The 24,678-nt window shown below is 36.4% G+C and overlaps 1 protein-coding gene across 4 annotated transcripts in view; it reads left to right on the plus strand.

Annotated features, from left to right (window-relative positions):
* KYNU (kynureninase) overlaps nucleotides 1-24,678 on the plus strand; it is a 121,686-nt gene that overhangs the window by 21,795 nt on the left and 75,213 nt on the right. For all 4 annotated transcript variants that reach the window (XM_086368429.1, XM_086368449.1, XM_086368454.1 and 1 more), the window contains 2 exons: nucleotides 632-752; nucleotides 13,559-13,641. In XM_086368429.1, the coding sequence (XP_086224555.1) occupies nucleotides 632-752; nucleotides 13,559-13,641 (204 nt within the window). The remainder of the gene's footprint in view (nucleotides 1-631; nucleotides 753-13,558; nucleotides 13,642-24,678) is intronic.

The following is a 24,678-nucleotide window of genomic DNA, read 5'->3' on the forward strand; positions in this document are numbered from 1 at the left end:
GCATTTCTAGGAAATATTTTAACCATATGGATTGATTTACTGCTGAAATTACATTTATTGCAACCAAGGTAGAATTAAAAATTAGTGTAGCTTTCATTTATTTGAATAAGAAGTAAATAAAGAAAAGAGCCTTTGCCTAAACATGTATGCATAGAGAGAGAATAAAAATGTACACATTTATTATATCCACTTCAGATATATCGATAATCATTTAGATTGTGTCTATATGCTGCAACACCAGTTAATGCAGAGTATCATTACTTGTCAAATTCTGATAACCTTCTGCTATAACTAGATAGGCTGATATAATTTCTGTAGAAATTCTTGTTTTAACTTTTTTCTATTGGCTATTTATTATTGGAAGTACTTGTTCATCTAGATTTCTTTGTGGAGCATAATACATATGACATATCTAAACAGAAGCATCTAAATATTTAAATTATATGTTAAAATATAAATGTAAAATATTATTTTTAAGAGAACCTGATGCTATACTTGGAAGGAATTGTAAGATATTTCTCATCCTTCTTGGAGTTAAGTACATTAATTGTTTGTAGTGGATAAACAATGCCAAATGGAATAATGTTAATTAATTGAATAGTATTTTTTTTTTCATTTTCTTCTATTTCAGTTGATTTATCTTTAGTGAATAAGGATGAAGAAGCTATCTATTTCTCGGGAAATTCTCTTGGCCTTCAACCAAAAATGGTTAAAACATACCTGGAAGAGGAACTAGATAAATGGGCCAAAATGTAAGTATTATTTCAAAAGCTAACAATCAACATCTCATACAAGAATTGTAAAAATCACTCTAGACTGTCTAATATTTGAAAAGATGTAAAGCAGAATCTTAGAATATTAGAGCAGAGAGGAACCAGAGGGATTGTGTTCAATGAATGATAAAATATTCTCATTTTATGGACAAAATAACTGAGGATCAGTAAATAAGGTCATATGGCAAATTAGTGGTAGAATCAATAGTAAAGCTTTTAAAATATTTTAAAAATTAAGCTCCTCTTCTGAATTGGCACATCTATGTCATAAGCAATTATTTTATTTTTTTAAATTACCAACAAAGGAGTTAATATTTAGGATTCAGTTTAGTGTTTTCATGGTTAGTTCTTGGCTAAACTCTAGTACACCAATTTTTATAAATAAGAAAATAAAAATTGTTGAGGCAGGACAAGAGGTTGAGTGAAACAGACGGTACTTCCCTCACCAAACTGAACTTGATTATTGAGCAGATGCATATCCTTGTTGGCTCAGATGGTAAAGATTCATGCCTATGCCTGCAATGCAGGAGACCCTAGTTCAACTCCTGGATTGGGAAGATTCCCTGGAGAAGGGCATGGCAACTTATTCCAGTATTCCTGCCTGGGGAATCCCATGGCCAGAGGAGCCTCACGGGTTACAGTCCATGGGGTTGCATAAGAGCTGGACACGATTAAGCAACTATAACTTTCATTGAGTAGATGCTCCACTGGGGCTTAGTTTAGCAGGTTCACTCTAATTGTGTAGGAATCTTACATCAGGATTCATGTTTTTCTCCATTTTTCTGTTCTGCTTTTACTCTTCTACTTATGAAACTCTCCATACTCTCTACTTACCTCAGTTCTCATCTCTTAAATATCAACCTTCTCAACAACTCATTACCCCTTGTGGAATATCTAGTGTAATAGTAATCACCGCTCTACAATAGGTAGTTTGGAGATATCTACTTACATTAGTTTCATATTTTTAGCTATATTATAAATCCCTTAAGGAAAATAACTTAATCTTATGTACTTCTTATCCTTCCCTAATAATTACTGACAGCTAAAACTGGATTTTTTTAAAATATCTTAACTATTTAAATACTTATATTATTTGAATATTAAAAATAATATAAGTATTTTTTTTTTTGCCTTTAAGTCTTTTTTTTTAATTTTTTTAACTTTACAATATTGTATTGGTTTTACCATATATCAAAATGAATCCTCCACAGTTATACGTGTGTTCCCTATCCTGAATCCTCCTCCCTCCTCCCTCCCCATACCATCCCTCTGGGTCATCCCAGTGCACCAACCCCAAGCATCCAGTATTGTGCATTGAATCTGGACTGGTGACTTGTTTCATATATGATATTACACATGTTTCAATGCCATTCTCACAAATCATCCCACCCTCTCCCTCTCCCACAGAGTCCAAAAGACTGTTCTATACATCAGTGTCTCTTTTGCTGTCTCGTATACAGGGTTATTGTTACCATCTTTCTAAATTCCATATATATGCCTTAGTATACTGTATTGGTGTTTTTCTTTCTGACTTACTTCACTCTGTATAATAGGCTCCAGTTTCATCCACCTCATTAGAACTGATTCAAATGTATTCTTTTTAATGGTTGAGTAATACTCCATTGTGTATATGTACCATAGCTTTCTTTCTTTTTTTTTTTTTTAATTTGATTTTATTTTTAAACTTTACAATATTGTATTAGTTTTGCCAAATATCGAAATGAATCCGCCACAGGTATACCCGTGTTCCCCATCCTGAACCCTCCTCCCTCCTCCCTCCCCTACCCTCCCTCTGGGTCGTCCCAGTGCACCAGCCCCAAGCATCCAGTACCGTGCATCGAATCTGGACTGGCAACTCGTTTCATACATGATATTATACATGTTTCAATGCCATTCTCCCAAATCTTCCCACCCTCTCCCTCTCCCACAGAGTCCATAAGACTGTTCTATACATCACTGTCTCTTTTGCTGTCTCGTACACAGGGTTATTGTTACCATCTTTCTAAATTCCATATATATGCGTTAGTATACTGTATTGGTGTTTTTCTTTCTGGCTTACTTCACTCTGTATAATAGGTTCCAGTTTCACCCACCTCATTAGAACTGATTCAAATGTATTCTTTTTAATGGTTGAGTAATACTCCATTGTGTATATGTACCACTGCTTTCTTATCCATTCATCTGCTGATGGGCATCTAGGTTGCTTCCATGTCCTGGCTATTATAAACAGTGCTGCGATGAACATTGGGGTACACGTGTCTCTTTCCCTTCTGGTTTCCTCAGTGTGTATGCCCAGCAGTGGAATTGCTGGATCATAAGGCAGTTCTATTTCCAGTTTTTTAAGGAATCTCCACACTGTTCTCCATAGTGGCTGTACTAGATTGCATTCCCACCAACAGTGTAAGAGAGTTCCCTTTTCTCCACACCCTCTCCAGCATTTATTGCTTGTAGACTTTTGGATCGCAGCCATTCTGACTGGCGTGAAATGGTACCTCATAGTGGTTTTGATTTGCATTTCTCTGATAATGAGTGATGTTGAGCATCTTTTCATGTGTTTGTTAGCCATCTGTATGTCTTCTTTGGAGAAATGTCTATTTAGTTCTTTGGCCCATTTTTTGATTGGGTCATTTATTTTTCTGGAGTTGAGCTGTAGGAGTTGCTTGTATATTTTTGAGATTAGTTGTTTGTCAGTTGCTTCATTTGCTATTATTTTCTCCCATTCTGAAGGCTGCCTTTTCACCTTGCTAATTGTTTCCTTTGTTGTGCAGAAGCTTTTAAGTTTAATTAGGTCCCATTTGTTTATTTTTGCTTTTATTTCCAATATTCTGGGAGGTGGATCATAGAGGATCCTGTTGTGATGTATGTCGGAGAGTGTTTTGCCTATGTTCTCCTCTAGGAGTTTTATAGTTTCTGGTCTTACGTTGAGATCTTTAATCCATTTTGAGTTTATTTTTGTGTATGGTGTTAGAAAGTGTTCTAGTTTCATTCTTTTACAAGTGGTTGACCAGCTTTCCCAGCACCACTTGTTAAAGAGATTGTCTTTAATCCATTGTATATTCTTGCCTCCTTTGTCAAAGATAAGGTGTCCATATGTGCGTGGATTTACCTCTGGGCTTTCTATTTTGTTCCATTGATCAATATTTCTGTCTTTGTGCCAGTACCATACTGTCTTGATAACTGTGGCTTTGTAGTAGAGCCTGAAGTCAGGTAGGTTGATTCCTCCAGTTCCATTCTTCTTTCTCAAGATCGCTTTGGCTATTCGAGGTTTTTTGTATTTCCATACAAACTGTGAAATTATTTGTTCTAGCTCTGTGAAGAATACCGTTGGTAGCTTGATAGGGATTGCATTGAATCTATAAATTGCTTTGGGTAGTATACTCATTTTCACTATATTGATTCTTCCAATCCATGAACATGGTATATTTCTCCATCTATTAGTGTCCTCTTTGATTTCTTTCACCAGTGTTTTATAGTTTTCTATATATAGGTCTTTAGTTTCTTTAGGTAGATATATTCCTAAGTATTTTATTCTTTCCATTGCAATGGTGAATGGAATTGTTTCCTTAATTTCTCTTTCAGTTTTCTCATTATTAGTGTATAGGAATGCAAGGGATTTCTGTGTGTTGATTTTATATCCTGCAACTTTGCTATAATCATTGATTAGTTCTAGTAATTTTCTGGTGGAGTCTTTAGGGTTTTCTATGTAAAGGATCATGTCATCTGCAAACAGTGAGAGTTTTACTTCTTCTTTTCCAATTTGGATTCCTTTTATTTCTTTTTCTGCTCTGATTGCTGTGGCCAAAACTTCCAAAACTATGTTGAACAGTAATGGTGAAAGGGGGCACCCTTGTCTTGTTCCTGACTTTAGAGGAAATGCTTTCAATTTTTCACCATTGAGGATAATGTTTGCTGTGGGTTTGTCATATATAGCTTTTATTATGTTGAGGTATGTTCCTTCTATTCCTGCTTTCTGGAGAGTTTTTATCATAAATGGATGTTGAATTTTGTCAAAGGCTTTCTCTGCATCTATTGAGATAATCATATGGTTTTTGTTTTTCAATTTGTTAATGTGGTGTATAACATTGATTGATTTGCGGATATTGAAGAATCCTTGCATCCCTGGGATAAAGCCCACTTGGTCATGGTGTATGATCTTTTTAATGTGTTGTTGGATTCTGCTTGCTAGAATTTTGTTAAGGATTTTTGCATCTATGTTCATCAGTGATATTGGCCTATAGTTTTCTTTTTTTGTGGCATCTTTGTCAGGTTTTGGTATTAGGGTGATGGTGGCCTCATAGAATGAGTTTGGAAGTTTACCTTCCTCTGCAATTTTCTGGAAGAGTTTGAGCAGGATAGGTGTTAGCTCTTCTCTAAATTTTTGGTAGAATTCAGCTGTGAAGCCGTCTGGACCTGGGCTTTTGTTTGCTGGAAGATTTTTGATTACAGTTTCAATTTCTGTGCTTGTGATGGGTCTGTTAAGATTTTCTATTTCTTCCTGGTCCAGTTTTGGAAAGTTGTACTTTTCTAAGAATTTGTCCATTTCTTCCACGTTGTCCATTTTATTGGCATATAATTATTGATAGTAGTCTCTTATGATCCTTTGTATTTCTGTGTTGTCTGTTGTGATCTCTCCATTTTCATTTCTAATTTTATTGATTTGATTTTTCTCCCTTTGTTTCTTGATGAGTCTGGCTAATGGTTTGTCAATTTTATTTATCCTTTCAAAGAACCAGCTTTTGGCTTTGTTGATTTTTGCTATGGTCTCTTTTGTTTCTTTTGCATTTATTTCTGCCCTAATTTTTAAGATTTCTTTCCTTCTACTAACCCTGGGGTTCTTCGTTTCTTCCTTTTCTAGTTGCTTTAGGTGTAGGGTTAGGTTATTTATTTGACTTTTTTCTTGTTTCTTGAGGCATGCCTGTATTGCTATGAACTTTCCCCTTAGGACTGCTTTTAAAGTGTCCCACAGGTTTTGAGTTGTTGTGTTTTCATTTTCATTAGTTTCTATGTAAATTTTGATTTCTTTTTTGATTTCTTCTGTGATTTGTTGGTTATTCAGCAGGGTGTTGTTCAGCCTCCATATGTTGGAATTTTTAATAGTTTGTCTCCTGTAATTGAGATCTAATCTTACTGCACTGTGGTCAGAAAAGATGCTTGGAATGATTTCTATTTTTTTGAATTTACCAAGGCTAGATTTATGGCCCAGGATGTGATCTATCCTGGAGAAGGTTCCATGTGCACTTGAGAAAAAGGTGAAATTCATTGTTTTGGGATGAAATGTCCTATAGATATCAATTAGGTCTAACTGGTCTATTGTATCGTTTAACGTTTGTGTTTCCTTGTTAATTTTCTGTTTAGTTGATCTATCCATAGGTGTGAGTGGGGTATTAAAGTCTCCCACTATTACTGTGTTATTGTTAATTTCTCCTTTCATACTTGTTAGCATTTGTCTTACATATTGCGGCGCTTCCGTGTTGGGTGCATATATATTTATAATTGTTATATCTTCTTCTTGGATTGATCCTTTGATCATTATGTAGTGACCATCTTTGTCTCTTTTCACAGACTTTGTTTTAAAGTCTATTTTATCTGATATAAGTATTGCTACTCCTGCTTTCTTTTGGTCCCTATTTGCATGGAAAATCTTTTTCCAGCCCTTCACTTTCAGTCTGTATGTGTCCCCTGTTTTGAGATGCGTCTCTTGTAGACAACATATGTAGGGGTCTTGTTTTTGTATCCATTCAGCCAGTCTTTGTCTTTTGGTTGGGGCATTCAACCCATTTACATTTAAGGTAATTACTGATAAGTATGATCCCGTTGCCATTTACTTTATTGTTTTGAGTTCAAGTTTATACACTATTTTTGTGTTTCCTGTCTAGAGAATATCCTTTAGTATTTGTTGGAGAGCTGGTTTGGTGGTGCTGAATTCTCTCAGCTTTTGCTTGTCTGAGAAGCTTTTGATTTCTCCTTCATATTTGAATGAGATCCTTGCTGGGTACAATAATCTGGGCTGTAGGTTATTTTCTTTCATCACTTTAAGTATGTCTTGCCATTCCCTCCTGGCTTGAAGAGTTTCTATTGAAAGATCAGCTGTTATCCTAATGGGAATTCCCTTGTGTGTTATTTGTTGTTTTTCCCTTGCTGCTTTTAATATTTGTTCTTTGTGTTTGGTCTTTGTTAATTTGATTAATATGTGTCTTGGGGTGTTTCGCCTTGGGTTTATCCTGTTTGGGACTCTCTGGGTTTCTTGGACTTGGGTGATTATTTCCTTCCCCATTTTAGGGAAGTTTTCAACTATTATCTCCTCAAGTATTTTCTCATGGTCTTTCTTTCTGTCTTCTGCTTCTGGGACCCCTATGATTCGAATGTTGTAGTGTTTAATATTGTCCTGGAGGTCTCTGAGATTGTCCTCGTTTCTTTTAATTCATTTTTCTTTTATCCTCTCTGATTCATTTATTTCTACCATTCTATCTTCTAATTCACTAATCCTATCTTCTGCCTCTGTTATTCTACTATTTGTTGCCTCCAGAGTGTTTTTAATTTCATTTATTGCATTATTCATTTTATATTGACTCCTAAATATTTAGCTTAAAACTCCACTCTAGCCTTTTCAGCTAATGTTGTGTTGGAAGGAAAATTTTCCTCTATCAACTTACCTTCCAGTGGTTGGGGGCCTGAGGATTAATTGACAACAGATAGATTAGCTTTCTAGGTGGTACTAGTGGTAAAGAATCTGCCTGCCAGTTCAATCCCTGGGTCAGGATGATCCCTGAAGTAGAAAATGATAACCAACTCCAGTATCCTTGCCTGGAGAATCCCATGGAGAGAAGAGCCTGGCAGGCTACACAAAGAGTTGTACATCATGCAGAACATACACACACACACACACACACACACAGATTAGCAGGAGTAAACTTTATTTTACATGGGTACCGAAACACACTACAGTGGTTCACTTATCAGCCAGAGTAAGGGATTAAAACCAATTTAACAAAAAGTGGGCAGTTTTAGGCTTCGGTAGGAAAGTATGGTCTGCTCTACTGGGCTTTTCCAACTTGATAATAACCAGCAAATCTTTCCTGCTTGGGAGCTCCCCAAGAGAAAGACTGAGGGAAAGTAAATGTGTAACTCCTAGTGCTAAGGGCCATTTTTCTCTGATGGTGGGTCAGTGGTGGTGGTTTTTTCAGGAGGCTTTCCTTAAGTCTGGACAATGTTTCTTTCTTAGGATTTCTTTCTTAGGTCAAACATGCTTTTAAAGTAATCTTCCTGCCACTCTGGTGGCCCGTTGTTTCCTTCACTTGCCTTTCTAACTATTGCCTTTGTTTTTTACTAAATTTCCCCTGCATATGTTTGGTTTGCCTCTGGACCCAGAGCCACTCGTTATTGTAATGAGTATTATCTGATTATCTGTTCTTCTTCATCTCCTCCAACCCTAATTCTGCCCTACTTCTCAGCAGATACCCAAACCAAGACAGTGCCCACCCCCATTCCTGACCAGTGAGAGATTTTGAGAACTGAGTCAAAGAGAGCTACACAGTCACTAAATAATGTACCTTAAAATTATTTGCTTAACAGAGGAAAATAATATTAAAAATTTATAATCTTAACAGTAACTGAGAAATTTGAGTGAAATATTGCCCTGGGATATTGATATCAAATCTCTGGGCATCCATGACCTATAACATAGGAAATGACATTTGGCTTATGTTTTTTATCTTCTAAGTCATCATCTTTCATGGACTATTGTAGACATATTACCTACTTATCTATAAAATAAACCATCACTGGTCATCATGCAGCTCAATCTTATAATTCACGTGACTGCCATATTTGATTACTTTACACTAAAGAAAAGTCAAGAATACAGACACACTTAGAAATATTTTAGGACTCAATTGATTTCTTCTAAAACTTCAAGTGATTCAAGCAAGACTATGAAATTAAAATGCTTACCTCTGTATTTTTTAAATGCCTATTAGTATTTTCCAAATTCATTTTCAACTGTATATGATTTCTAAAGTAGGTTAATAACACTTTATTTGGAGAATAAATTATTTGATGAAATAATAATATTTAGATTATTTTAATTTTCTGAAATAGAAAACTTTTAGTGTAATTTCACTCTTTGATATATAATAATTAGTTATCAGCAAGAAGATATAACAACAATAAGAAGCAACAATATCATATGCTTGTTCATTGTGGGTCTGCTAAGATGGATAGGCAATAAACTTAATTTGGGGGAATATTTAAAATTAAATATTTACTAATGACCCAGATCAATTAAAGGAGAATGAGTAAGTAATCATAGTGGTAAAATTCAGCTATATCAGTCCTAAAGAGCACATTGTAAGTTGAAGGATGTATGTTGTGTCCCTAGGTAGTAATCACTATATTATTGGTCTTCTGGGTTATCCCATTTGCTAGATAAATAAATGTCTTTCTTTTTTTATAGGAGCAAAATGTTGCCACAGTTTTGTCTTTATAGGGATTCTTATAAACACTGATACATTTTAGGTAGAATTACTTAAAAAGAAAAATAGCACACTGAATTACACAGTAGGAACAAGCTGCCTGGTTTGCAGTGACTTAGCTTACATGGTAATATGTGTGCAGAAAGGGTGCTGGTGAAGTACAGGGATACACATGTTTCTGCAGACCTGCAGTCTCGTTCAGTTTAAGGGTTCTTTCTTTAAAAAATATAAAGGTGTATTGTAGAGGAGGAAAGACTTGCCCCCTACTCCACAGGTCCATTACTGGGCCTAGGAAATAAAGTAACAGGCAGATTAACAGAAGAAAAGGCATAAAATTTTATTACTTTTTAATATTACATGCATGAGGACACCACAGGAAAAAAAGAAATGATTATCCAAAAAAAGCAATGAGATTTGAAAGCTTATATGTTGTCTTAATAGGGGCTAAGGAGGAGCTATACAGGTCACTCTGAGAAAAGTAAATGAATGTTAGGAAGGATGAATAGGCTGTTAGAAGAATAGATGGGAAGTGTGGTAGTTTGTGACAAGGTCTATCTGGCTGTGGTGCTGACTTCATCTCCTCTCTTGTGACCTGAGTCAATCTTCCTTTGTTGATGAAACTTCCAAAGAGGGAATTAATGACAAGTGAGTTCTTTTGGAGGATCTGTCTTCACACAGATAAGGCGAGTTCAGAGATATCCTCCCCTTGCATTTGCTCTTTTTCAAGTACCTCCAGCACATAATAATCCTTATGCCCAAGCGGCAAGTTTTAGTGTGGCATATTCTGCCTCCAGTATGAATAAAAAAGTACATGGTATGACATGTTACAGAGCTTTTCCTGACATCTCTGTTGGCTAATCATCAACTGGGTCACAGAAAAAAGTTGTGATATCATTAAGGGAGACTCTTTGAAGCCTTATTTATTTGCTTACTGGGGGGAGCTTTTAAAAGCAGGGGCACTTTTCATTCTGTAGGATGGTTAAAGCGCAGCCCTATTTCAAAGAGGATCCACATTTCTATTAACTTCCTAATTAGATTTTATATCCTGAAATCTAATTTCATGAGCAAATACTGCTCTGCAGACATCTCAGCCGACTCACAGCAATGATTGATGCAATGGTAGTGAGTGAACTCTGTCCTATGCTCTCTTTTCCTCACAGCATTAGTAAAAGAAGATTGCACCTACACTGCAACTGCTTTAAGCAGTTTAGAATGAAAACAACATAAGCTTTCTCTTCAATTGAATATGTATGTTTATAACTGCACTGTGATCCACATCGGCTCTTTCTAATGACAGGCCACTTTAAGTTTATTTGGGTAACACTTCCTAAATACATTTCACTACCCTAGGCTAGTAGACTGGCAAAATGAAGAAGTTGATTCTGTGTGTGACATCTTAAAGGAAGGAAGATGCCAAAAGCATTGCAGGAAGAAACGGATCCTTAAAGATTATTACCATGGTGTCTACAAGGGTGAGAAGTAGGTGGCATAATATTCTGAGATATAAATTCTCTGAGGCAGAACATAGAATTTTACTGCCTAAATGCAATAAGATGTATTGTGCTATCAGCAAGGCCATGGAGCTCTATGTGATTAAAATAAAAAAGGATCCAAGTATCTGCCTTTAACTACTATTTAATGATAAAGACTTTTGTCTTTAGCATTTATATTGGAAGTCAAGAAAGAGGCAAGCTGCAGGCTATCTAACAATAATATGAATAATACTCACGAACAATTCTCTTTCTCTTCCTCCTTAGTTCTTATAGTCTGCTTATTCTCAAAGTCTTCTTCCTTCATCTCACTTTATATGGTAACTGAAGTATTAGTTTAAAAACTGTGTTTTACACCACATGCTGATGTGTAGTGCAGTGTTAGTCGCTCAGTCCTGTCTGACTCCTTGCAACCCCATGGACTGTAGCCCGGTGCCAGGCCCCTCTGTCCATGGAATTCTCCAGGCATACTGAAGTGTGTGCTATTTCGTCTCCAAGGGATCGATCTCCAACCCAGGGATTGAATTCGGGTCTCCTCGGTCTCCCACATTGCTGGCAGATACCTTCTGAGCTACCAGGGAAGCCCTCACATGCTGATCAAGTGAGTTTTAACATTAGATTTGCATTAGGAAAGACAACTCAAAAAAGGGGTACCATGTACCAAGATCTTTCACATGGTATCTTATTTATTTTTCATACAAAGCCTTTAAGGTACATATTATAACCCATTTACTGTTATAAAAGTGGGAAATTAAGTACTATAAGCCTCTAATAAATGTAGCCTCGTACGTAGTATTGACCTGGAACTGGCCCATCCCAGGTGATGGAGTCAAATGTTAAACATTCAGGATTTTCATTGATGGGTGGTATTCATACCACAGAAATCAGCAAGGGATCCTCCTTTCCAGTTTCCCCACTGCTCTGTAGAGGAGAAACAATCCTTTGGCCTTCTGAGGTTTTAACTGATAGCCCTGTAATAAAAGAGAGGTTAACAAGATAAAAAAAGAATTTTGCTTATTAACACAATTTATTAACATGAATACCTAAAGGATACATAGGGAATATTCAGGGAAAAATGAGTGACTCCTGAAGGTGGCTGAGAATTCAAGCTTAAATCTCATTTAATAGCTAAAGAGGAAGAAAGATGCAGGCCTCTTGGGGGATAGTTAAGGACTTCTGTGAAAGATGGATGGATCCTTGAAGAATAGATAGGAGGAATAGTTCTGAAGTTTATCTGGGGGGTGGTGTTGCTTGTAATCTCTCCTTGCTAAGAGGCTTCCCAGGTAGCTCAGATGGTAATGTGTCTGTCTGCAGTGCAGGAGACCTGGGTTTGACCCCTGGGTTGGGAAAATTCCCTGGAGAAGGAAATGGCAACCCACCCAGGTATTCTTACGTGACAAATTTCAGGGACAGAGGAGCCTGGTAGGCTACAGTGGACACAGCTGAGCAATTGCCATGCGCCCACCGTGCCAAGAGTCAATCTTCTTTAGTTGATGAAACTCTTGGGAAGATTTATGATAACTAAATTTCTTCTGAAGGATCTGTCTTTAGGCAGATAGCAAAGTTCAGAGAAAGCCTCTTCTTGGATTTTCTGTTTCTTCAAGTGCCTATAGCACAATATGATGAATGTACCACAATGATGTTTCAGGATGGCATATTCTACTACTTTTCACCTCTAAGAGAAGGTTTTCCAGCTCACCACTACCAGCTTATTTAATTCCAGAATATATATTCATCACAGTTAACACTATACATAGAGCACATGCTTATTCCTTTCTTCCAAGTTTACATAGTCTTTGGATCCCAAAAGAATTAAGAACAATCTATTCCAGAACTTTCTAATATACAAGTTTGTAACAGCACACAGTCACTCTCTTCTTGATTTCTTCTCCTATTTTTCAAATGTATTTGCCTTCCTTATTTGATAGAAAGGACTTGAGGATTGACATTATCTTATGTATTTAGCATTTTTTCCATTATGCCTACTGAGATACTTACTAGAATAACAAAATTGAGCTAGAATGTGATAGATGAAATTGCTAGAAAATATGGGATTCCCAGGTGGCTCAGTGTGGTAAAGAATTCACCTGTCAATTCAGGGAACACAGGAGTGATCCCAGGGTCGGGAAGGTTCCCTGTAGGAGGAAATTGCAATTCATTCCAGTATTCTTGCTGGGATAATCCCATGGATAGAGGAGCCTGGTTGGCTACTCTCTGTAGAGTCACAAAGAATAAGACAGGACTGAGCACACAAGCAGATGAAGATATAGTATTGTCTCTGATTATTGCCAAGTTTCACTATTAACTTAAAAAGTCATCATGAGTATAGTCACATTTTATATACTTATATTTAATTCATAGATTATAATTATATTTTAAAATGCAATTAATAATCATTTTAATATCTAGCCTCAGGTAGCTGTAAAATGTTGTAGTATAGATACAATTATATGGAATGGTATACAGGTAAGATATTCAAATAGCCTTAAAATTTTCAAAAGAGAAAAAATAATATCTTAGACTCCAAAATAAAGAAAGATAATGAAATATTATATGGTCAACTCCCCCTATACTCCCCAACAAAAGAAAACAAAGAAATATTTTAAAATTACAAGTTAAAAAGCAGAGTTCTCAAATATTACTTTTGGTTTTTAAAAAAGCATGCTTTTTATTAAAACATTACAAAGACTCACTTAGAAATGTTCAGTCACTAATGTTGATATTTGAAAACTCACACACACACTGACACAGACACACAGAGATACACACTATACACATAGATGCACACCAAAACTAAGATTGTTATATCCCTTTTCAATTTCAGGGGAGCCTATGGTCACAGTGTAGGGAAACGTCCTTGGATTATAGGAGATGAGACTATTTCAGGACTTATGGCTGACATTGTGGGTAAGTACAAAGTAAATTTTTTCCAAAAAACTCATAAAGACATAATCATTTGGTTATACACATAGGTTATTAGACAAACGTTTTATTGAAGAACATCCTGATTTTTTATTTTAATCTATAATACTAAAGAGTAAATGTGCTTTTAACTAAGACTCGATTGCTAAAGTTTTTTTTTTTCTTATATATTCTAAGGCTATTATTTACTCATCAATGAAAAACATCTGCACTTATAATTAAGGAAATTTCATAGAAATGAACTTCAATTAATTTTCTAAGAGTTTATTATACGGTAAAATAAACATTAACCTTCACATGCTAAAGGCCTAAAACACCAATATGTTTAGGGTCATTTCAACTTAATCTGTGATGATCTTTTAAAATTAGGCTGAGTGCTGTTGAAAATAATATTGATGCTGTATTTTCAGTCTATGATGTATTTCCTAAAGTGAGTTCTATATACTGTTGGTAAAGCTATTCAATATAGTTTTAAATGGTAAATGTGTTATCATATTGAAAAAAATTATTTGTTTAATAGGGTAGATTATTCAGCATTGCTTAAAGAAGTCTTATATGAAATTTAAGGTATTAAACTATATATATATATGTGTGTGTATACATATATACATATACACACACATATCTATCCCATAGTATCTCCTATATAAAGACACTTCTTTAAGATCAGGAAAATAAAAATCTTCCCTAAAATATACAAATAACCACAGAGAATTAAACAAAGTGAGGAGACAGAGGAATATTTTCCAAAGAACGGCAGGAAACTGCAAAGAACTAAGTGAAGTGTTAATAAATAATCTACTCAATAAAAAATGCAAAGTAATGATTATAAAGATGCTCAATTAATTCAGGAAAATGGGTGAAAATAATGAGGAGTTAAACAAAGAGTTAGAAAATATAAAGAAGAACCAAATGGAGCCAAAGGAAACAACTGAAATAAACTAGAAGGAATCAACAATAGAGTAGATGATACAGAGGAATGTATCAGTGAACTGGAAAACAGAGTAGTAAAAATTACTCCAGCTAAGCAGAAAAGCAGAATAAAGAACTGAAAAAGAGGGACAGTTTAAGAGATATCTGGGACAATATCAAGTATACTAACATTCACATTATAAGGGTCCCAGAAGGAGAAGAAAGGGGCAGAGACGTTATTACAAGTGATGATTCCTGAAAACCTCCCTAACCTGAGAAAGGAAACAGACATCCAGGTCCAGGAATCACAGAGGGTCCCAAATAAGCTCAGCCCACAGAGGTCCACACCAAAACATATTTGTAATTAAAAAGTCAACAAAATAAAGAGAAAATCTTAAAAAAGCAGCGAGGGAAAAGCAATTTATTATACATAAGAGAACTCCAAAAAAAACAGTAGCTGACTTTCCAGCAGAAACTCTGCAGGCCAGAAGGGAGTGGCATGATATATTTAAAGTGGTGAAAATAAAAAAAGCCTACAACCAAGAATACCCTGCTTGGCATGACTATCATTCAAATTTGAAAGAGAGTGAAGGCATTTCACAAATAAGCAAATGCTAGAAGAATTCAGCACCACTAAATATGCTTTACAGGAAATGTTAATGAGACTTCTGTAGGTGGGAAGAAAAGGCCACAAGTAGAAATACAAAAATTATAAAAGGAAAAATGTCTCTTTTTTAAATGTCCTATACACAGTATTCATTTGTTCTGTAATGATTCACATTTTAAATAGTGCCTTCTGACAACATGCCAGTTGGCTCTTCTTTAGTAGGGTAATAAGAATAGCAGTTCACATTCAAGGTGGAGGTATCACCAGACCACAGGAGAAGGGTAAGCAGAGACCCTCTGGGCATGTTGCGGGCATGTTGTCTAGGGCAGAGGATTTCTAAAGGAAGGAAACAGGAGAGACTGGGAGAAAGAACACCCTTGTATTTGCAGAAGTCATTACTCTTTCTAAGTAGTGGTCATATTAGCTTTGCCGGTAACCCCATGTAGGGAGAAGAGGAAGAAAGCAGCATATCTTGCTTTAGATGCTTGGTTGGGGTGTTGCCTGCGAGAAGGAAGCTTATGGACACATTTGACAAGAGACTAGCACCCACATCTATCAGGTGAAGCTTCCTCAATCCTCAGCCACCATTCACACCCTCTGTACTGACAGCAAGACAGGGAAGAAAGCTTTAGCTTTCGTTCCGTGTTTAGCAAGGAGAGATTCAAAATTATCATAATCAAAACAATTTATGTTAATATAGTTTGTAAACAGACCACAAATAATTTAGGAACGCTATGTTTCTAACTTCTTCTTATGTATTTCTGGGACTCATCCCAGCATAAGGACAGTCTTCTGTCCCAAATAGACCCCCAAAAATAGATCCACAGGAAATGACTTTGCATTTTCAGTTCAGTTCAGTTCAGTCATTCAAGCGTGTCCAACTCTTTGGGACCCAATGGACTGCAGCACGCCAGGCTTCCCTGTCCATCACCAACTCCCGGAGTTTACTCAAACTCGTGTCCATTGAGTCAGTGATGCCATCAAACCATCTCATCCTCTGTCGTCCCCTTTTCCTCCCACCTTCAATCTTTCCTAGCATCAAGGTCTTTTCAAATGAATCAGCTCTTCGTATCAGGTGGCCAAAGTATTGGAGTTTCAGATTCAGCATCAGTCCTTCCAATGAACACCCAGGACTGATTTCCTTTAGGATGGACTGGTTGGATGTCCCTGCAGTCCAAGGGATTCTCAAGAGTCTTCTCCAACACCACAGTTCAAAAGCATCAATTCTTCGGTGCTCAGCTTTCTTTAAAGCTGCCTAAAGTTTCTGGCTTCCCAAAAAGCCTCAACACGATCGAGAACCAGATGACTCTAGATGGCTCAGTCTGGGCTCAGAGCCACCCCCCAAGTTTAAATATTCAGTTGACTATGAATTAGAAGTGATAATACCTGAAAACCTGCCTAACTTGGAAAAAGAAACAGACATCCAGGTCTATATATCAACTGTGTTAAGCATGAATGAGCATAGAACACACTCATTCTTAACATAGCCCAAACTGCTAGACTTTTAAGGAAAATAAGTTCTTAGTTTAGGAACTATATGAATATGTAACCTGTTCTATTAAAAAAGTTAACATAAATAAATAAATAAGCACCTAGATAAAAAGGTTGCAAGCAAAAGCAAACTCTGTTTGCTGCTATTTATTTTTGAATAATCACTACAGTATACACATTTCTACCTCTTTTATGTAGTTATATTACAGGATCAGAATATCAGTTTCTAGTTTAAAATAAGAGGTTAAGTACAAACTGAAATGTTCCCTTCTGTTCTAAACACAGAAAAATAGAAAAAAAATTAGATTAACAAGCATATAGCAACACTTAAAAATTAAAAAGAAATCTTTATTGATCAGAAATATAGTATTTGCTGAAGAAAGAAGTACTTGGAAGCTGGAAGCACAGTATTTGAGGAGTAGTGCATGGAGCCAGCATGAGTATGTAGGGTCTGAGTGCAGGACTCGCACAAGAAGCCCCAGGGTGAATCTACAGAGCTCTGGATGCTTGGGACTCAAACCCAAAGTCAGGACATTTTAACCAGGGTGGCTAAAGGTGAAAGCTTAGCGTCTCCTTCCAAACCAGTCAGGATCTTGGGAGCACAGAGCACTTGATCAGACTGCCAGCATAACCCAGAGGATATGTATACGTATGTGTATAGTGTTATGGAGAGGATTCTCACCTGAACAATCCTGGATAGCATTTATAAGTGTTTTGCCTAGTTGTCTGATAATGCTTTTAATCTGTGTTCATTTCTTTGAAGCCAATTATATTCATTCAAATGCCTAACATGTAAATCTAAAAAAAAAAAAATACTCAAAAAATCCTGAACTAATTTCACCTGAGCATTTATATTTTCCTTAGATGTGGACTGTTTTTTCTTTGCTAGATTTGCATTCAGAACATAAATTGCATTCTAATTCTATTATTTTGTGATTAATATTTATCATGCTCTAAAGAGGAGTTAGGGTGTTAGGCCAGGGAAGTGGTAAGGCAATTATTTAGTGAGATTTATAAAACCCATAAAACTTGCAAAAAGATTTCCTTTCACCATTTAAAACTTTATAGCTCCACTGCAACTTATTAAATGAGCATGCATTTTGTTGCCCAGCAAATATGTATATGTCACAAAGATCAATGAAATTTCAAACCAGCCCACCTCTCATTATTGTTAATAAGATTATTAAAAAAAGAATAAGTATTTAGATTACTTAGATAAGTAACAAAATTGAACTTATTAAAAATGTTTTAAACAATAATTATCAGTTCTAGTTTTAGGGATTTTTGTGTGTCTTTGAAATACCACACAAAGGCATGTGACATATATGGGATAAACTTAATTTTATATGGAACTCAGTAAACAGTATATGTACTATTTATTATATATATATATATATATATTTCTCAAAGTTTTAAGCCTTAATATGACAATTAAATTATCATATTTAACTGGAAATATTATCAGTGCATCATTAAATCTAAAGTAGCTTCTTTATTTTAATGACTATTTTATTAAATGTCTATTTTGTTCTCTACAATGTATGTTTTATCGGGAGAAATAATTCTACCTTTTTTGTTGTTGTTGTTGACAGTAGCTGCAAAAGAGGACTATGAGCATGATTTTAAAAGCTCGTTTTTAAAATTTTTTTTCAGTAGCTAATATCTATCCCCCAATTTATTTACTTTTAAAATTGTATATATTACAATTTTATATTACCATCAAATAAATGGTTCTTAATTTAAGTTTAAAAATGAATGAGTTTACTTTGTTTGCCTTAGTAGGAACTGATTCTTTTATAAGGTATTTGTGTATGTGTTCATGTTTGTCTTTTTTGCTGAAAATCCCAGGTTTCCTTTTTGCCTTGGTTACTAGTACGTTCTGAGAAAATATGATAGAATGAAGTACCAGAACCATTTAATAGCTTCTAATTTGTTTCCCATGAGCATATATTGTACTTTGTTGTAATTTTTAAAAATCATTCTTTCTCACCTTAAATGCAAGACACCTAATATCCTCTTTGGAGGTAGATATTATATAAATTTTAAAAAAATTAAATTATATGGCAACTACAGAAGACAAGAGCAAAAGTCAAATTGATTTTTGCTACTTGTGGGATGTCGAAATGAGTCAGGAGCAAACAGACAAGCTATAAGTTTTGGACTACGATTGAATCTTCCAGGTTCTTAAAACCACAGCCTTTATTTTGTCATAATACTTCTGAAAAAGAAGAAACAGGAGGATAATAAAAATTATTATGGGTACAAACTGATAGAGTGAATAGAGAGGAGAAAGAGGTAATGAGCAATCCTATTTACTCATAGAGAAAATAATTCCCATTTCATAAGGGATGAAAAACTTTTAATAAAACATTTATATATATGTTATCAAACATATACATATTTCACTTTTCATATATATAAAAACAAATGAAGCTTATCACATACATATTACATGCCTTTGTATGGTATTTCAAAGACACAAAAGTCTCTAAAGGTAGAACTGCAAAACATGGAATAACTTTCCCTTATAATTAATGTCACATTATCAGGATGCTAGAAATAGAATTGCTGAGGAATATTATTAATATTATTATTAAGCCTACTTCTCCCTGGGTACATAAACATTACAGAGGACTAGATACATTCATTTTGGCTTATAAAACTATTGTAATATGAACATAAATTTGCTTTATGAAACTTGAGGTTGACCCTCTGAGAGGTAATATCCCTGGGAGCTCTCTCCAAATAGCCATGAATCATCAAGCACACTCGAGACACCACTAAGGACCCCAGGAATTTGCTACTTGTAAAATGGAGTGGAAAGCTCTCATATTAGCTTAACTGCAAACCTTAGAACAAAACAACATTTGCATCTGCTTAATAAAATATACAGAACGTGGCATGGCAGTTATGAGAACCTTCTTATCAAACACTAAGCAGCTAGGGACCCTGTCATTCTTATTTTGCAAAACATTTGAAATTAAATGAGGATGAGAAAGATACAGAAGGATATTAGTAATGAACATGGGCTTCCTATATTTGACGTACAGAGAGCAGATAACATGGACAACACTTGGCAAATGTTATCTTGAACAAAGATTTTATTTATTTATTTTTCTGAGAGAGAAAGATTTTTGTCTCCTACTTCCTATCTGTGACAAGTTAGTTCATCTGCTTGCACATTAGTTTCCTCATTGATAAAAGTGGAAAATAAAGTAGATACCTTATTGGATTACTGTGAAGATAATATAAGTCACACTAGAAGTGTTGGCACATAATAAGGGCTCAATGGACATTAGTGTGCTAGGTATGGATAGAAGAAGGTAGTGCTTGCATATAAGTTTCACCTTCTGGTAGAGCAAAAAATTGTGTTCAATAAATAAACAAGCAGTTCTCACTCTTCAAATGAGAACCCTGTCTCACACATATCTTAGATGAAATAATTCAAATTTTTACACTTACTGCAGTGACTTGTACATGATCTTCTAAAGTAAAGTGAAAATGAAAGTTGCTCGGTTGTATCCAACTCTTTGTGACCCTGTGGACTATACATTCCATGGAATTCTCTAGGCCAGAATACTGAAGTGGATAGCTTTTCCCTTCTCCAGGGACTCTTCCCAATCCAGGTATAGAACCCAGGTCTCATGCATTGCAGGCAGATTCTTTACCAGCTAAGCCACAAGGGAAGCCAAGGAAAACTGGAGAGGGTAGCCTATCCCTTCTCTAGCAGATCTTCCAGACCCAGGGGTCTCCTGAAATGCAGGCAGATTATTTACCAACTCAGTTATCAGGGAAGCCCATCTTCTAAAGTAAAGACTCTTTCAAATCCTGATAAGATTTCAGGAAGTTTTTTAAGAAATCCTTGGCCTCCAATAATGTAGTACTTTCATTTGTAATTTTTATAAATTATAGTCAGATGAATAAAGAAAAGCAAAATATTAGTGTTAGTTGCTCAGCCATGTCCAACTCTTTGTGACCACGTGGACTATAACTGGCAAGGATCCTCTGTCTATGGAATTTTTCAGGCAAGAATACTGGAATGTCCATTCCCTTCTCTAGGGGATCTTCCTAACTCAGGGATCAAACCCTGGTCTCCTGTATTGCAGGTGGATATTTTACCATTTGAGCCACTAGGTAATGGAATATTATTCAGTCATAAAGAATAATGGAATAATGCCTTCTGCAGGGTGTGCATGGACCTAGGACATATTATACTTAATGAAATAAGTCATACAGATAAAGACAAATACTGAATATTATATGGTAACAAGCAAATTTGTCCTTGGAGTACAGAAAGAAGCAGGGCAAAGGCAATAGGGTTTTGTGAAGCAAACGCACTGGTCACAGCAAACACCCTCTTCCAACAACACAAGAGAAGACTCTACACATGGACATCACCAGATGGTCAACATCGAAATCAGATTGATTATATTCTTTGCAGCCAAAGATGGAGAAGCTCTTTACAGTCAGCAAAAACAAGACCGGGAGGCGACTGTGGCTCAGATCATGAACTCCTTATTGCCAAATTCAGACTGAAATTGAAGAAAGTAGGGAAAACCACTAGACCATTCAGGTATGACCTAAATCAAATCCCATATGATTATACACTGGAAGTGACAAATAGGTTCAAATGATTAGATCTGATAGAGTGCCTGAAGAACTATGGACAGAGGTTCATAACATTGTATAGCAGGCAGTGATCAAGACCATCCCCAAGATAAAGAAATGCAAAAAGACAAAATGGTTGTCTGAGGAGGCCTTACAAATAGCTGTGAAAAGAAGAGAACTGAAAGGCAAAGGAGAAAAGGAAAGATATACCCATTTGAATGCAGAGTTCCAAAGAATAGCAAGGAGAGATAAGAAAGCCTCCCTCATTGATCAATGCAAAGAAATAGAGGAAATCAATAAAATGGGAAAGACTAGAGATCTCTTCGGAGAAGGCAATGGCACCCCACTCCAGTACTCTTACCTGGAAAATCCCATGGACAGAGGAGCCTGGTAGGCTGCAGTCCATGGGGTCGAGAAGAGTCCATACGACTGATCAACTTCACTTTCACTTTTCACTTTCATCCATTGGAGAAGGAAATGGCAACCCACTCCAGCGTTCTTGCCTGGAGAATCCGAGGGACGGGGGAGCCTGGTGGGCTGCCGTCCATTGGGTCGCACAGAGTCAGACACGACTGAAGCAACTTAGCAGCAGCAGCAGCAGCAGCAGCAGAGATCTCTTCAAGAAAATTAGAGATACCAAGGGAACATTTCATGCAAAGATGGGCTCAATAAAGGACAGAAATGGTATGGACCTAACAGAAGCAGAAGATATTAGTTTTGCCAAATATCAAAATGAATCCGCCACAGGTATACATGTGTTCCCCATCCTGAACCAAACTAATACAATTATGTAAAGTTTAAAAATAAAATAAAATTTAAAAAAAAATAATTAATTAAAAAAAGAGAAGATATTAAGAAGAGGTGGCAAGAAAAAAACAGAATAACTACACAAAAATAGAGCTTCACAACCCAGATAATCACGTGGTGTGATCACTCACCTAGAGCCAGACATCCTGGAATGCAAAGTCAAGCGGGCCTTAGGGAGCATCACTGCAAACAAAACTAGTGGAGGTAATGGAATTCCCATTGAGCTATTTCAAATCCTGAAAGATGATGCTGTGAAAGTGCTTCACTCAATATGCCAGCAACTTTGGAAAACTCAGCAGTGGCCACAGGACTGGAAAAGGTCAGATTTCATTCCAATCCCAAAGAAAGGCAATGCCAAAGAATTATCAAACTACCACACAATTGCACTCATCTCACATGCTAGTAACTGCTACTGCTACTGCTAAGTCGCTTCAGTCGTGTCCGACTCTGTGCGACTGCAGAGACGGCAGCCCGCCAGACTTCCCCGTCCCTGAGATTCTCTAGGCAAGAACACTGGAGTGGGTTGCCATTTCCTTCTCCAATGCTAAAAGTGAAAAGTGAAAGTGAAGTCACTCAGTCCTGTCCGACTCTAGCGACCTCGTGGACTGCAGCCTACCAGGCTCCTCCGTCCATGGGATTTTCCAGGCAAAAGTACTGGAGTGGGGTGCCATTGCCTTCTCCACACGCTAGTAAAGAAATGCTCAAAATTCTCCAAGCCAGGCTTCAACAGTATGTGAACCATGAATTTCCAGATATTCAAGCTAGATTTAGAAAAGGCAGAGGAACCAGAGATCAAATTGCCAGCATCCACCGAGTCATCAAAAAAGCAAGAGTTCCAGAGAAACATCTATTTCTGCTTTATTGTCTATGCCAAAGGCTTTGACTGTGTGGATCACAACAAAATGTGGAAAATTCTTAAAGAGATGGGAATACCAGACCACCTGGCCTGCCTCTTGAGAAATCTGTATGCAGGTCAGGAAGTAACAGTTAGAACTGGACATGGAAAAACAGAGTGGTTCCAAATCGGGAAAGGAATACGTCAAGGTTGAATACTTTCACCCTGCTGATTTAACTTATATGCACAGTACATCATGAGAAATGCTGGGCTGGATGAAGCACAAGCTGGAATCAAGATTGCCAGGAGAAATATCAATTATCTCAGATATGCAGATGACACCACCCTTATGGCAGAAAGCGAAGAAGAGGAGCCTGGTGGGCTGCAGTCCATGGGGTTGCAAAGAGTCGGACACAACTGAGTGACAAAGCACAATCTAAAAAATAGTGCAAAAGATGGTATATGCAAAACAGAAACAGACTCAGGGATGTAGAAAAGAAATAGTGGCTTCCAAAGGGGAGAGGGAAGTGAGGGGAGGAAATTAGGGCAGTTACAAACCACTATGTATAAAATAGATAGCAATAAGGATATATTGTGTAGCACAGGAAATTATAGCCCATACTTACAGTTTTTGATGTGTCAACATTAGTTCAAAAAAAGCTCTTAGGAAAAACAAAAGGAACAAACAAAAGCAACTTGAGAGAATTTCAACTTGCTTTAAATGAAGATTTATTGTCATATAGAATGCTGATAATACTGAAATATCTTAAAGGTACAAACATGAATTTCAGAAATACAAACTGGACCAAAAGAAATAGGTCAATTAGGTAACTTTTCTTTTGAAAATATGCTAAAAATCTATCTGATTTGTAGCCCATGAATGTTAAGAACACTTGATTCTTTGGGTGCTTTAGGTCATATTTGGAATAAACATTTCTGTTAATGTTATACAGCCTTAAAACATGCACCATCCTTAGCTATACTGGGGTGTGCATACACACATGTTAAATACACTGAGCTTCCCCTTCACGAAGTTCATAAGCAGGTGAGGAGGGCATTTGTGAAGAACTTGATTGAATTTAAAGTGCTAAGGTGGGATAACTTTTGTGTATGTGGGCAGACAAATTCAAGTCAGTGAAGGATTACTTACAAAGAACTGATCCAAGTTTTAGCAGTCCGTTGAGAGTGAAGAGTGCAAAGCACAGGGCCAAGTGTATGTCTAGATTAATTCCGCCCAAGCACCTGTGGTTCATCACATTCCATGCATGAAAAAAATTAGGTGATCCAAAATGAACACTGTATTCTTTGAAGGACTAACATTTCTTAGGCAAGGACAATTATTTTAGACAAAAGATAATTATTAAGCAAAAATGGAATGCCTGGCCTTGTATAGAAATTCTACCTCTTTTTTTTCTGCATCTTCCATATCTTTGTTTTCATTTGGTGGTAAATGTATAAATTATTTTATCCTCTTTTGATTTCTTCTCATTACATTATTTCTGGCTTCCCCAGTGGCTCAGTGGGAAATAATCCCCCTGTGATGCAGGAGATGCAGATCTGATCCCTGGGTTGGGAAGATCCCCTGGAGCAGGAAATGGCACCCACTCAAGTATTCTTGCCTGGAAAATCCCATGGATAGAGCAGCCTGGAGGGTACAGATCATGGGGTCGCAAAAAGAGTCGCATACAATTTAGCAAGTAAACAACAGCACAGTCTTTCAAATGCTTTCTTTGTATTAGTTCTGCTCTTTCTTGATACAGTC

Source organism: Bos grunniens, chromosome 2, assembly GCF_055505025.1.
Source record: "Bos grunniens cultivar Pamir isolate PY7600 chromosome 2, Bosgru_T2T1.0, whole genome shotgun sequence".
In the NCBI taxonomy this organism is placed as follows: domain Eukaryota; kingdom Metazoa; phylum Chordata; class Mammalia; order Artiodactyla; family Bovidae; genus Bos; species Bos grunniens.